General features: G+C 44.5%; 1 protein-coding gene and 1 long non-coding RNA gene across 17 annotated transcripts in view; one reads left to right on the top strand and one right to left on the bottom strand.

The window, feature by feature from the left end:
* SYNE2 (spectrin repeat containing nuclear envelope protein 2) overlaps positions 1–14,765 on the bottom strand; it is a 345,027-nt gene that overhangs the window by 99,008 nt on the left and 231,254 nt on the right. For 13 of the 16 annotated variants that reach the window (XM_045060037.1, XM_045060046.1, XM_045060047.1 and 10 more), the window contains 5 exons: positions 12,619–12,816; positions 11,946–12,017; positions 10,606–10,716; positions 7,245–7,361; positions 3,400–3,630 (listed from right to left, as the gene is read on the bottom strand). In XM_045060037.1, the coding sequence (XP_044915972.1) occupies positions 3,400–3,630; positions 7,245–7,361; positions 10,606–10,716; positions 11,946–12,017; positions 12,619–12,816 (729 nt within the window). Of the gene's footprint in view, positions 1–256; positions 559–3,399; positions 3,631–3,786; positions 4,381–7,244; positions 7,362–10,605; positions 10,717–11,945; positions 12,018–12,618; positions 12,817–14,765 lie in introns of those variants that run through there. The other 3 variants (XM_045060045.1, XM_045060050.1, XM_045060051.1) reach the window with 3 other exon arrangements.
* LOC105260644 lies at positions 3,792–14,263 on the top strand. Its single transcript, XR_890437.4, has 3 exons — positions 3,792–3,931; positions 7,355–7,412; positions 14,029–14,263. It is a non-coding gene; the product is annotated as an uncharacterized LOC105260644 (long non-coding RNA).

The following is a 14,765-nucleotide window of genomic DNA, read 5'->3' as shown; positions in this document are numbered from 1 at the left end:
TGCGGCGCCTGGCTGGCTCAGTTGGAAGAGCTCGCGACTCTTGATCTTAAGGGTACTGAGTTCGAGCCCCGTGGTGGGTGTAGATTACTTAAGTAAACAAATAAACGTAAAAACAAAAAAAACACAGACACTGGAACTAGACTCTGTGAGGTCAGATCCCAGCCCTGCCACTTAGCAGCCGGGTAAACGTGGGCACCTTCCTTTGTACGAGTGTGCCTTCAGTCGTCTGTAAAATGGGGGTAATAACAGAACTTACCTCCTAAGGGTCCCTTGGAGGAGTTAAGAGTTAAAATCCATTCGCTCTGGCCAGTGCTCGACTAGTGTCATCTTCTCCCCACTATCCTAACCTTTTCCTGTTGCAATCCGAGTGTCGAGTAGTAATAATAATAAAAAGACAAAATTTGCACAGAAGCCTTTGAAAGTTCTTTCCCTTGATCTTTGCCTCCTCTTTTTCAAGTCAAATAAACTTCCAAAACATCCGAAGAAGATCACAGAAGAAATAATTTGGAACCTAAAACACTTAGTCATTGATACCGCTGGCCAATTTACACACAGATCTAAAAATAAATCAGCCAGATGAAGTAAGTTTCCCTGTAAGTCAATGTCACTGTATTCCTCCCAACAGATCAAGTTTGCTGTCTCCTGTGGCTCTGGAGCCCACGCGGTCACGTCAACTGACTGGCATACCATATGGCAGCAACATGCAAACTCACATTCTAGCCCCGGGATCACTGGGGCTAAAACTTGGCGTGTGCCTGAGAAGTTGTTCAGCCCCTTGAGAGAAACTTAGGAAAAACTGTCCTTAAAACAGATTTTCAAGCAATCTATTCTGATAACTCCTCTATCCAAGCAAACTACTTGTATCCTGTACAGACTCTTGTAAGCATAAATAATATGTAATCACAGATTTTAGACTGGCTACAAAGAGAATGTACTATAATTTTGTGCTCTTTTCCTCCATTCAGCTTTTTTTTTTTTTTTTTTCTTAAAGCGAGAGCGAGAGAATGAGTGGAGCAGAGAGAGAGGGAGAGAGACAGAATCCTCAGCAGGCTCCCAACTGTCGGTGCAGAGCCCGATGCGGGGCTTGAATTCACAAACCACGAGATCATGACCTGAGCTGAAATCAAGAGTCGGACGCTTAACCAACTGAGCCACCCAGGTGCCCCACCATTTAGCTTTTTAAAAATGTTTGAGAGACGGAGCGAGCGAGCACGTGCACACGCTAGCATGAGCTGGGGAAGGGCAGAGAGAGAGAGAGAGAGGGAGGGAGGGGGAGGGGGAGGGGGACGGGGGGGAGAGAGAGAGAGAGAGAGAGAGGGAGAGAGAGAGAGAGAGAGAGAGAGAGAGAATGAATCCCACGCAGGCTCCAGGCTGTCAGCACAGAGACCAACATGGGGCTCGATCTCACAAACCGCGGTCAAACCAGGTGGGACACTTTATATGCTGACAGCTGACCCCAAAACATTGAGCCAATCAGACAGAATTATCAGACATTAGCAGATCCAGAGTTTTCCAGGATGACATAATTTTTGCCGGTATAACAGAGAAACAAAACAGTAGCTGTTTTGATTCACATGTTTTTAATAATCAAGGCTGAACATTTCTTCTCAAATATTAAATTACCAAATATAATTTGTTCTCGACTTATCTGTTTGTTCCTCTCCTTGGACCTTCTCCCACGGGGAACTTAATGTTTTTTACAGACTACTATAAGGCTTCTTATAGGTTTCAGTATTAAGTTGCGCGTGCCATGGTGTTATATAAATGAGCCAAAGATGGCCCCTGCGTATTGGTCCCTATGTTGCTTATTTTTTCACAGCAGGCCAGAACCATTAGCTCCAATCCTACTGGCACCAAACTCAAGGCGGGACCCTCCATCTGCCTGCCATGGTTAAGACAAACTCTGGGGCTCTAGAAGACCGTAGCCTCTCTTGCCCCCTGGAACTCTCTGACGTCACCTAGATACACGAGCCCCTCTGGATTCCTGGCTCCCCTGAGTGTCCCTTTGCCCTCCTCCCCTTCCAGGTTGGGGTCCCACCGCCATTCCAAGCCACTAAAAGGGCGCCTGAAGAGAGGGACTTTCCCATCCCTTAAGATCCTGCCCAAATAAAGCTTGCTGTGTGCTGCTGCCACCTTGTGGTTGTGTCCTTCCCTTAAGCAGCCCCCACATACTTGAGCTCTCTACAAGTGGCCTCGGGAAGGGATTCTCTCGGGTGACCTAGGAATCCGCATAGGGTCTACCCAATTGGCATATCGGTCCCAGATGGCTGCAAGTGGCTGGGACTCAACGTCTCCAACACCTCAGGTTCAATTCAGCACAACGCTGCCCGGTGCGGTAGCACCTTTTCCAGACTCCCCCGTGCCTCGTCATCCAGGCCAAGCAGTGGTGCTAGCATTTAAGTGAACCCACCCCATCAAGAGCTGACTTTTGGGGTCTGAGGTGGGGAGCTAGCTGGCTGGGGAAGGAGGTCAGCCTGCCCACCTGGGTCCCCCACATGAGGCAGGCGCTGGATATTGTAAGACTATGGGCCTGAGCGGAGAAAGGACGAACAAGGTTGGGCTCCCTCCGACCCCAAAACGGGCTCCAGTGGGAGGAGCTCCCTGTGGCCGGGCCAGTGTGATGGGGTACTCTCGGAGGAAGTCCTCATTCCTGGCGTCTGCTATGGCAGACACGTGAGCCAATCAGACATCAGGCCAAAGCTGGTCTCTGCACCCTCGGAGAAGACACCTCAGCCATCGTGACACTCCATTATGCTGCCGTGATGTCATCCTTCTGGCTTCTCTCTGGAGGGATACAGGGATCCCAACCTTCGGGCTGAGTCAGCAGCACTACTCAAAGTGACTAAAGGCTGTCTCTTCCCCACGCCCCAGCCCCAAGAAAGAGTAGGAGCATTCACAGTAAAATGGCAGCAAAGCCCTTTTACACTGTACGTGCAATCTTGCAAATAACGATATTCGGTTTCATTTCAGATGAACGAAAATTCAAAGAACTTATTATGAAAATAAATAACAGCATTTATTGAGCACTTTTTATATACTTGATACACTAGACACTGGTTCTTGTACCTTATCTCCTTTAACCCTGTCAAAGTCCTAGGAGATAACCTAACCCATGAGAAAAACGAGGTGAAAAGCCAACATCCTCAAGTTCAGTTAACGTGAGGGGGGGCTGGACTTGGACTCTAGATTCTAGAGCTCTTACCACGACCGTCTCTCCAAATGCCCTGAGTACGTAAATCTCCTCAAAGAATTACCCAGAGGACAAAAAGTTGAGGCCAAGACAAACACAGGGGGCAGAGTAACAGGAAGAGACACACTGCTGCTTTAAAGGAAATTCACCCATTCTTGGCAGGTGATTGGTGAAGAGGCAGGCCACCAACTCCGGCCCATCGGCCTTACCTGGCACCCTACCAGCTGCTGTTCCACCAACTGCTGCATGTCCGCGTTTAATGTTTCCGGCTCGAATGCCACGTTGGCTTGGTGCAGCCACAGCTCCAGCTCGGCCACCTGGGTCTTGCAAGCATGGAGGATGTCTGCAGGCTTCAGCCCGGGTTTCTCCACCGTGGCCTCAAAGTCCCCGTGCTCGTCAGAAAAGCCCAGAGCTGCGGCCTTGAGAGGTCGTGTGGCGCCCTAAGATAAACCCAAGGATAATCCAGCAGTGAAAAGCCACGGAGTCCAAAGTTTTCAGGGCTGAACTCGCAAGAACCTGTGAACTTCCAGCATTTCCCCAGTTAAAAGAAAACAAATAAGGGCAGAAGAAATAAGAAAGAGAAAAGAGAAATGCACCTCCACGCTCATGGCAACAATCACGTGACCCAGTGCCCCAGGTTTCCAAGGAGCTGATCTGCATGTACACAGGTAGTGTTCCCAGGCACGGAGGACGCAAATGGGCTCGCAGTTCATTAAACAGCAAGTGGGCCCCAGGAGACAGGTGAGTGTGAGGGGAGAGGGTGTGCATGTGGGTGTGCGCGTCTGAAACTTTTCAGCGAATTGGCCAGCGTTTGAATTTGTGTGACACATGATTAAGCAATGCTTACATTGCTGTGAGCTCTGATCTAACAGAAAAAAAAGGGCTCTTGACACATGGGCTGGGATACAAGGTTACGTTAGAGTAGGTTAGAAATATTTTAGCGCTTCCCCTCCCCCCCAACATACATGCTACTACTCATCTAAATTTCTCCCTATCAAAAGTAGCTTGAGTTAAATAAAGAGCTTGGTGGGGTAATCTGGACATCTTCCTCCTATCCTTCAGAGAGAATACCTGAAACAAATTTTCACCATCTAGATACTCAAATATTATTAAGGACTAGATGCTTCTAGTAAAAGACAGCATGATGTAGGTCATGTTCTGTTTACACTGAGAATACCTGGGTTGCTTATCAGTCCAAAAGAAAAGTGTCTTCCAGATACCAAGTCCAGGCATTCTATTAATAATATATTAGATATTTTCAATTTGGAAGTAAAAGATGATCTGATACAGAGACATATTTGCTTCCAACATCCTTTTCCAGAATATTGGAAGATTCTATCGACTGTTCTAGAGAAATGCCTCTAGGGATAAGGATCGGTGTTTTGTGCTAAAAATTACTGATCTCAATAAATATTTTATTACGATTATGCTGAAATACGAAGTTTTCTATATAAGACTCTGCTAACATTAGCATCTAATAAGGCACAATTCTGGCCACAAATTTCTAATGGGGATTGTTCACAAGTGAATACCCTCCTTCAACTCAAATGCACATTTCCCAGTGTCTGTAGAATTTTATCTAAACAGAGAGCTTTCAGTACAACAGAAGTAAACAAAATAGGCAGGTGGTAACAAAAACATGCAGGGTGTGAAAATACCCCTTTTTCACACACATGGGGAGTATCAGGAAAGCTGGCTTAGCAGAAGTTGTACTTGTTCCCCTTGACCATTAACTTCACGTATGTTTGCTCTTTTCTGCCAAAACGCACTTTCTCCCTTGCCTTCATCAGTATTTTTTTTTTTTTTTCAAGAATCCCCTTCTTAAGGAGGTCTTCCCTCGCCCTGTGATTCTCGGCAGAGTCGGGTCTACGCTTGGATTCAGCTGGTTTCAATTTTCTTTTTGAATTCTGTTTTTTTTAAATATTTATTTTGAGAGAGAGCAAGCAGGGGAGGGACAATGAGAGAGAGAGAGAGAGAGAGAGAGAGAGAGAGAGAGAGAGAGAGAGACAGAGAATCCCAAGTGGGCTCCACGCTGTCAGTGCACAGCCCCACGCAGGGCTTGAACTCACGAACCATGAGATCATGACCTGACGCTTAACCCACTGAGCCACCCAGGTGCCCTTTAATTAATTTCTTTTAAAAGCAACACCTGTGTGATTGTGCGGCCAGACACCCAATTGCTAGTCATCTGATTGTTTTCTAGTTTTCAGGTATTGCTATAATTTAGTGGCAAAGCTTTTAGGATCCTCTTTTTTTTGTCACCTGAGGTAACAATCAGTAATATTAATTAATTAGTCTGTAATAACAGATTTACCATCCACCTTCTTTATTTATTCAAAAACATGATCGGAGCACCTAATCGTATACCACACACATTTTTTAATGGCAATATTGAATTTCATTGCTTTTTCACTCACTGAATTAATCAGAAAACAAGGAAGCTGGATCACTAATCTGGGTTTTATTTGCTAGTTATTTAAAACCGAAAAGAATCCAAAGGTGAATGGGAGAAAAAAAGAACATTTGCAACCATAGAAACCGCAATAGCTAAAGGTGGCCTGGGAAACCTGCCAGTAACCAGTTCATCCACCTCTTTTCATAGTCAAACCCAAGTTCGTTTATCGCTTAAGCAATTCACACACCTCCCTTTTCACCACATTGCTTCTCAGAAGCTCAGGCCCAGACATAAGTTATTCGCCTGAGGTCACAAGGCTCTGCTATCTTTTAGCCTAGAGTCTACAGTTTTTTCCACAATCACACCCCTGCTGAATATCTTCTCTAAATGATAGCCCCAAATTCTAAAAGCAGAAGTGATTTCAGTGGGTATTTTATGACTGTACATTTTGAGGGGCTAAAAAGTATTACCACCATTTCTTGTTAAAGAGAATCATGGCATTTCTACCACATAATTGTAAATTAAACTACCTAACTCTCTTTTGGGCTCTAGGGCCAGACCCCCATGCTAAGTGTGATACACAGATCCTCTCATTATCGCCCACCACAAGCCCTCATTATTTCCAGTGTACAGAGGAGGAAACTGAGGCACAGAGAGGTGACTCAGATTGCCTGTGGTCACCCAACAAGTAAGCAGAAGCAGGATTCAATCCCTGATTTCCATTATGCCTTGGGGTCTCCGAGTCCACATTCTTCTCGTGACCTTGCCAATGCTCTCGTATCTAATTTGCCTCTCAGTTCGTGAATGTCCTACTGCTTGGTTTCCGCAGCAACAGGATTCCGTTAAAATGCAGGTGAATTTTCTGGCAGTGGCTGTATGTCATGCCAAAATACCAACCCTTTAAATTTACCCCTTAATATTTTACAGTCAATTCTACAAACGCCCGTAAGTCTCCACCCCTCCCACCCCGCCCCCCCACGAGCACCACAACACACACATACACTTGTTCTGAAAGGCAGGATTGCCTGGCTCAAGTGCAATACCCAAGTGCACCTGCACGAACACTAGCCAGGCCGCTGGGATGGTGTGGTGGCGGTGTATTCTGAGGCCAAACCTACCCGGGTTTCACGTCTTTCAGTACTAAACGTTCAAATTAGGAAGGCAGTTGGGAATAGCCTAGGTTTGACTCCGCACTCCTCCATTCACCAGCTGTACCTCCACTCCTTAAATTCTGATTCCCTCATTTGTAAACTTATGGTAGCTACTAATCTACCGTATTTAATCTGAGGAATAAGCAGCAAGCCTAAATGCTTCTTATGGGATAGGCTGTTAATCAATATTAGCTCCCCTCCACCTCCGGGGCCCTCACCAGTTATGTCGACAGAAGAAAGAAATAGTTGTTAGTGGAAAGGCTTGTTCATCCTGACAAAGAGGTAGCAAGCAGTAAATGATTCATCGCTCTGTGCCGTGCTTACTTTCGATGTCAACATCGATGGCAAACCTTCCAGTTCGCCAGCTTCACGGCACACGTGAAAATGTTAAAGTTCACAAAGAACTCTTGGCTTGATGCACCAAATATTGCAGAACACAGAAAGCTGGTCTTCCCTGGGTGCTCGTCCAGGTGCCTGAGTAGTTTGCTTGTTACCAACAGGGACTTACCTCTTCTGTTTGGTTGGGACTCAGGGAAAATTCTGGGCCTTGCTCAGCGTTTACGGGGTCTGGCACAAGAACTTGTGCCATAGCATTCTCACATGTGCTTATTTTCTCAGTAGCCTCCTGTAAAGAAAAGAACCAGAGGTCCAGAAAATTTCCTGCCCTTGCTGCCAGGTGAGTTACTTTTCCTGCGCTAGCTCATTTTACATTCTCGCATGGTTGCAGAAGTGTCCAGAAAAGTCAAGCACATGTAGAGAAACGTTTATTCGTTAGGAAAAAAACCAAAAAAACCAAAACAAAAAAAACCCCAAAAACCCAACTTCCTCAAGTTTGTCTTTATTTGAAAGATTTAAATTTTCCAAAGCTCTCTGGCAAATGAGGAGCATATAAGGAAATCTACAGAATTCTGTATTTAAGTGGATTAACATGAGAACTAAAATTAAATGAAATTATATGGTAAAGGCATTTCAAATAATAGGGGAAAAGATCAATTTACTAAATTTGGGAACTACTCAGGTATTTCACAAAAAAAAAATAACTGAATCCTTGTCTTACTTCTAATAATGGATTCTAATTGTACCTAAATTTAAATGTAAAAGTTATACTCTAAGAATTCTTGAAAAAAAAAAAAAAAAAGAGTGAATCTTTTCTAATCTAGGAGTGGGGAAGGACTTTGAAAGCATGAAAATGAAAGGAAACACTCCTGGTATTAGCAGCCTAAGAAATAAAATAATAGTATTACCACAAAAAGCATCATAACCGAAGTTAAAAATAAAACAACAAACTGGATAACAGCTTACAATGTGTTAATATCCTTAATATATTAGTTACTCTTATAAGTCAGCAAGGAAAACATCAACCCTTTTGTAGAGAAAAAAGTCAAAGGGCATGAACAAGCAGTTCATAAAAGAAGAATACAAAAGGCAATAAACACTTAGATAGTCAACATTCTTAGAATATATATGTAATTTAGACCACTGGAGAAGTTTGGCTAAAGTTGAAAATATCCAATATCAGCTTGAGGTCAAGAAAGAAGCATTTCCATATACTCCTGGCAGGAATAAAATTGATACAGTCTTTCTAGAGGGCAGTTTAAGAATATGGGTTATATTTTAAATGGATATATACTCCGATCCAGCACTCCCATTTATTAGGTTAACCAAGGTTAAACAATGGGAAAACAGGATATGTACACAAATAATTAACATCACGTGGTGGGAAAGGTGTGGCTGTTCTAATCGACCAATCGTGCTCGTTCTACTTACAAGTTGCATGATCTTAGACAAGACAACTGGAACTCTGAGCCTTTACTTTATCTTTAAAGTGGGAATATAACCTACCTCACTCACGCATGTGATTACCAAGCAAGATGACACATATAAAGCATCTAGCAGTTCCTAACAAAACATTACTTTTCGGCTTCTTGTACTGAAAACGATCGCTGCTATTAGAAAGGTAACAACCAAGAACTAAAGGGAAAGCTTAGATAAATTGGAAAGGGAGGACAGCATCATGAAGAATCTGGGATGCCAGGCTAAGAAGAATGCATTTTAGTAGGCATTCAGAATCCATGAAAGATTTCAGCATAGCAGTAATAGTTTTAGGAAGAGTCATCAGTGACTATTGTAGAAGATGTATATTTTATTTTAGGAAAAATAACTAGAGGCGGTAAACCCAAATAGAAGGCTACTCCAACAAAAGTCCAGGGCAGAAGTCACAATTGCCCGGAATAGGATGATGGCAACATCATGGGAGGAGAAGAATGTAAAGATTGAATGGACATCACCTGGCCACTGATTAGATATGAAAGTGAGGTATCTAAGAGGACTCTGAGGTTTGTCTTAGACTCTGAGGGAACAGTGGTGCTATAAACAGACGTCGAAAAATTAGGAGGAACTAGTTTTGAAGGAAACTTGACAAAATGGGTTTGAGATGAAAGAAAATACATGCAAAAAGAGAAATCCATCAGGAAGGTAGAAATGTAAAACAGAATTAAAGGAAAGGTCAAGACAAGAGATTTGATGGGATCACTGGCAGAGGGAGGACCAAACCTGTGGGAGGAGATAAAACTGCCCTGAGGGAAAGAGAAGGAAGAGAACAGAACCCTGGATGGGGCAAGTGAAGGGGATGGGGGAGGGGCTGCAGGTAGGTGAGACAAGAAAGTGCAGAATTAAGAAAGTCAAAGGGTCCCTCATTTCAGGAAGAGATGTTGCTAGTGTCTAATGCTGGAGAGATCAATAAAGATGAGGACAAACAAAAGGGCACTAAACTGATGTTCCAGAAGGTCAATGGCAGTTTGAATAGAGCCAGGGGCAAAAACTTGATTACAAAAGGGGCCAAAGGTGAGGAGGCCAAGTAAAGATTTTGAGAGGTGAATGAGAAGCAGCACAGTAATTGACTGACCCGGAAGCAGGATCAAGACAGTCAATGCATTAAAGTACCATGCTGAGCCCAGTACAGGACAGAAACACGTAAAACATGACGCTCTTGCCATTCACCAAACCGTGTCAGGTGTACGCATAAAAATGTGGTAAGTCATAAGTGAGGTTCAGCATGCTATCAGAATGAAGGGAGACAGCAGAGGTTTCTTGGAGGAAGTCAAAGTTGAGACGGCCTTTGTGGATAAGGAGGAAGTCTACCTCCTGGGGAGGGGGAGACCGAATACTTCTCAGACTGAGAGGGAAGGAACCAGTCAAGAGGCAGAGACTTGAGCTACAGGTCTAGGCAGAACCCTGTGTGGAGGTGTCACAAAACAAGTGGCCTGGGGGCTAGGGCAGAGGGTAGCCCTGGACAGGAGACGGGAACAGGAGGCATTATGGATCACAATGATGCTGGGATGTTTCAGGCACAAGGGGAAAACATCACTTTCACGTTAATTTCTGATGATTTTCTAAGTTGAGGGCATTTGCCCTCGAGTTTGAGAGGTTGGAGAAGATTTAGAAGGTCATAGAGCAAAACAGACATGAATACGCATTATGCACTACTCTGTTCAAAAAGAAGATTATGGGGAGACCCCTCGCCACAATGACTTCCAAAAGAGAGGCGTGTTAGATGCTTTGAAACACTACAGTGAACCTTTTGAAGGGGGGCTCCTTTGAGTTATCTGTTTTGTTAGTCTCAATTCTCACATATGGAGTGCTCAGAAAATACTCTCCTGTTATCACCAAGCACCCAATAGAACTGCAAATAATAAGCAAGTACTTGGCTGTTTTTGAATTTGTGAAGACATAATGGTGAGAAACTTAAAAAAATTCAGCCCAGACAGCTCCCCACCCAAGCAATGTTTCAAACAAGAAATTCTTCGGACTTACTTCCCTTACTATCCCTGCCAGCTCCCAACCACCGAGTGTATTCTACTTAAAACTACCTGAATGATCGTTCCAGAGGATGAGGATGCTCTGTCTTCCTCCATGTCCTGGTCGTGCTTGCAGAGTAAAGACCAAGATCCGGAAGATCGCTCCGCCGTCTTCTCTCCATTCTAACACAGTAACCAACTGATTAGCGAAGAAGTAATTTCCTACCATCCTAAGAGCATCCTACTCCTCTCTCACACAAAACTCAGTTCACCAGGCAGTACGACTGTAGCCCTTAATTCCCCCTCTCCCTCCATTTGTCATCTCCTTCTCTGGCTAACTAAATCATAGGGGTCCAAATGGGCTTGCTCTTCCCGAAGCCTTAAAAATACTCTGAAAAGTTGGAAGGCAGCTCACAGCACTCAACAAAGGATCTTTAAAACCGTGCTTTAGGAATTTAATCTGCTTTGGTAAATGTAACCTTAAACGCCATCTTTAAAATAACAGCCTGATAAACGTGTATTCTTGCTACTGTCAGAGACAGACAGTGGTTATGGTAAATAGATCAGCTCAGAGGCAAACGCAGGTCTTAAATTAGAACCACGCTGCCTCCACTCTCCTCTCGCCCTGGAGCCTCCTCGGTTCTCATAATTGCCTCTGCCGTGGGGGGACATAATCAGATTACGAAGTTGTCTGATGGACTGAGCTGCAGCAAGCCTCTACTCTCCCTTGCCCTATCCAGTCGGTTCCAGTGGCCTCGTCTTTAGGAAAGCAGGTGGTTCTGTGTGACAATGGAGCTATTTAACAACCCATAAAATGAGCACAGAAAGCGTCTAGCGATTACACGTGAGATAGAGAGACGATAAATTGGTGCAATTTTCTTCTCTTCGGCACAAGAGCCACTGTAACTTTTGTCTTTAGGGTATGAAATGGAAATCGATACCAGGTAAGACAACTGTAAATTGTCTCATTCAATCAGCTCTAATGAAACGGTAAGGATCAGTAGAAGCGTAAGTTGCTAACGCAACTCTTCATATCCTTGGCAATGCTGTCTCAGACGAGAAAAGAAACCGGGAAGAATAAAGTTCTAAAGAGCACACTAGAAGCGCCCACCAGACAACATACTCTGAAAATTTCAGAGAATGTACTCGGAAGTCAGATTGTGACCGAGAGCTTCATTTTCTCCCACATGCCAACAAGTGTGTGTGGTTTACATTTATCCCACTCAGGCATGAAGTAGATTCAGATGCACTTAAGGTTAATAATGTAAGAGAACAGCTTCAATCACCCTTATCAAACATCGGCATTCAATTTAAAAATCCTTGTGTTCCTATTCATTGTAAGCTCTTCCCATTGACCTTCTTTTAGAGATTTCGGTTCTAACGAAACTTGATGAGAAAATCAGGTTCCTTACTTCACTCTTCAGGGAGCTCTCTTCTGCCTCTTCCTTGAGCGCCGGCAGGAAAGACATGGAACTTTTGTTCAACTGAAAGGCACAGCACAAATACTTGCAGCCAGGTTGCGGTTCGACATCATCAGGATCCTGGCCTGGCTGTGCTTTTATGCAGCTAATTTTTTACTCGCTTGATTCAAGATGCCCACCCACCCAAGCAGCCTCCGGGTGAGGCCACTTTCAGCTAATCCCGCCACGTATCATGACTCGGTCAAATCTTTGATCATTTTCACCTGCATTGCCCTCTCTGGCCCCTCATCCATCAGTTGAGAACGTGATCCCCTGGTGTGGACTCAGGGGGCTTAGAGTGGTGCTGGATCCATTTCTGAGTTTGCACTGGGCCGACTGGTGAGGACAAAGACACTTCACGGGCGACTCCCACCCACCTGCCCGTGGAATTTCATACACACCTCCTTCAGTAACTCAGGCATAAAAATTCCGGGTTGAGTCCAGAACAGACACACCCCAAGGGTTTATATTCCCTAGCGAGCAATCTCAGGCACAGTATCTCCACTTTAAAAAATTCCTGTAGGCCATCGACATAGATGCCACAGGTTTTTCAGCTGAAAAAATAACCCCAATTTAATACTCTCGTGAAAAAGCGGGACCAGCATTAGCCTAAAGTCTTACCCACCTTCCACTCAGAGCCCTCCCTCTCAGCCACTCCTTCCTCTTCTGAGGTTCCGGTTGATGGCATTTCTTGTTCTAATTCTTGCTGGTCCCGCTGTAAATGCTGGTGAAGATTTAGTATGGCAGCCTTCAGGTCCACCAACAGGTCCTCTTTCTTCTGGTTTAAACTCAGAATCTCCTGTTCCATACCTTCAATTTCTCCCTGTGCGGAGAGAGAGTTTGCATTGCATTGGGCGGTCTGAGGCCTGTGCATGCCCCCGGGAGCTGTGTCGTTCGGTAGAAGGCAGGACGAGTTTCCTATGCTGTTTGGCAGGCAGCACCAGGAGCGAGTGTCTGCCTGGGCACAGGTCCTCCCCATCCTGGCAGCGTTTCCAAGTGACCTGGTGAGCACTTATGAGCTCACTTATAGGATGACTTAGGCTCACCTGACACTTGGTCTATCAATTCTCTGGGAGGAGGGTCAAGCCAAGGCTCAGAGATTTGTAACAAGCTTCGTGCGGGGCCTGGCATATGCAGTCACCGATCTAGTGACAACAGGACTGACTACCCGAATTCACAGGCTCAGGGCCTGGGAAGCTTCTCAGGAGATCTGTAAGCAGACTAACATTCAGGAACCACTGAGAGAAAACAGGGTGAGAAATCTCAGGCTTCCGTCATTGCTTCCGAAGCATTCTTTAGTATTACAGAATTCATTTACTTTTTCCTCACAAAGTTTCCTACCAAATGGGAATAAACAAGCAAATAAAGGTAGTGTGAAGTGTCACTTACCATGGGAATGATGGACAGATGATTTCAAGCTTTATAACGTGACTTTAAAAATTTGTACGATTGGGGGCCCCTGCCTGGCTCAGTTGGCTAAGCGTCTGACTTTGGCTCAGGTCGTGATCTCGCGGTTTCTGAGTTTGAGCCCCACACGGGGCTCTCTGCTGTCAGTACAGAGCCAGCTTCGGATCCTCTGTCCCCCACCTCTCTCTGTCCCTTCCCTGCTCTCGCATATGTGCTCTCTCTCTCTCTCTCTCAAAAATGAATAAACAAAAAAAACTTTTAAAATTTCTTGTATGATTGATGTGTGGGAATAAAATGTCTTGTATGTGGGTAGTACAGTTTGTCCGTCTAAGACGAATATAGGATATCAGAATCGTAGATTTGGAGGAGAGAGCAGGTGTCTGATCTAGCATCCTCCTCTCTAGCACCCCTGAAAGGCATCATTCCATCTCTGCATGAGCCTTGCAGCGAACGCTGCATCAGAAGACAACCTGCTCCTTATCAGCAAAGCTTCACGTATTGGAGTTCTGTTCCTAACACAGTCCTTAAACTCCTGTTCATTTGTTTCCTCCTTCCTTCTTTCTTTCCATCTATCGATCCATCCATCCTACATACATTCATAGAATCATTACTTTTTTTTTTTTTACAGAGAAATTTACTATATCTCCAAGTATAAGTCAGGGTTCTGAAGTCCAGAGAGGTGATTTTTCCAGGGCTGCAGCTAGCCAGTGACAGAGCACAGACCTGGACTTCCTGACATCCCACCTCCACGGTCTCCTGCTCCTGCCTACATTTGGACACCAATAACCCTCGTCTGTCTGAAGTTAAACTTCTTGTGATTGCTTTGGGAAACGATAACTGAATTAAAAAGGAGTTGGCAGTTCTGTGTGCGTGTGTCCATTTTCAATAAACACTAAACTTCAGAGGTATAATGCCTCCCAGCAGACATAATACTATAGCCATTGGAAGAACCCTAAGTGAAAAAAAAAAGAACAGTCTGCATACCACAATTATGGATGCGCAGTAGGGCACAGAGCAGCCATTCACAAAGTGGCATCTGCAGACTGCTGGGGGTTCACATTCTATGAGGTCAAGGTCATTTTCAAAATAATACTAAAACGTTATTTGCCATTTTCACTCTGTTGACATTTTTCACTATATGCTACGACAAAAGCAGTGGTGGGTACAACCACTGACACTTTATACGAATCAAGGCAGGGACATCAACTATATGAGTTACTAGATTATTCGCTCTCATGTGCTTAACTGTAAAAAAACAAAGAAAAAGCCAGTTCACTTAAGAATACCCTAGAGAAAGAACATGCATTTCTAATATTCTGTGGGACACAACAGAAAGCATGCATAAAGCTCTTTCCCTGTGTGCCC

Source organism: Felis catus, chromosome B3, assembly GCF_018350175.1.
Source record: "Felis catus isolate Fca126 chromosome B3, F.catus_Fca126_mat1.0, whole genome shotgun sequence".
Taxonomy (NCBI): domain Eukaryota; kingdom Metazoa; phylum Chordata; class Mammalia; order Carnivora; family Felidae; genus Felis; species Felis catus.
Note: the sequence above shows the minus strand (reverse complement) of the source record. Positions and strands in the feature narration are given on the sequence as shown.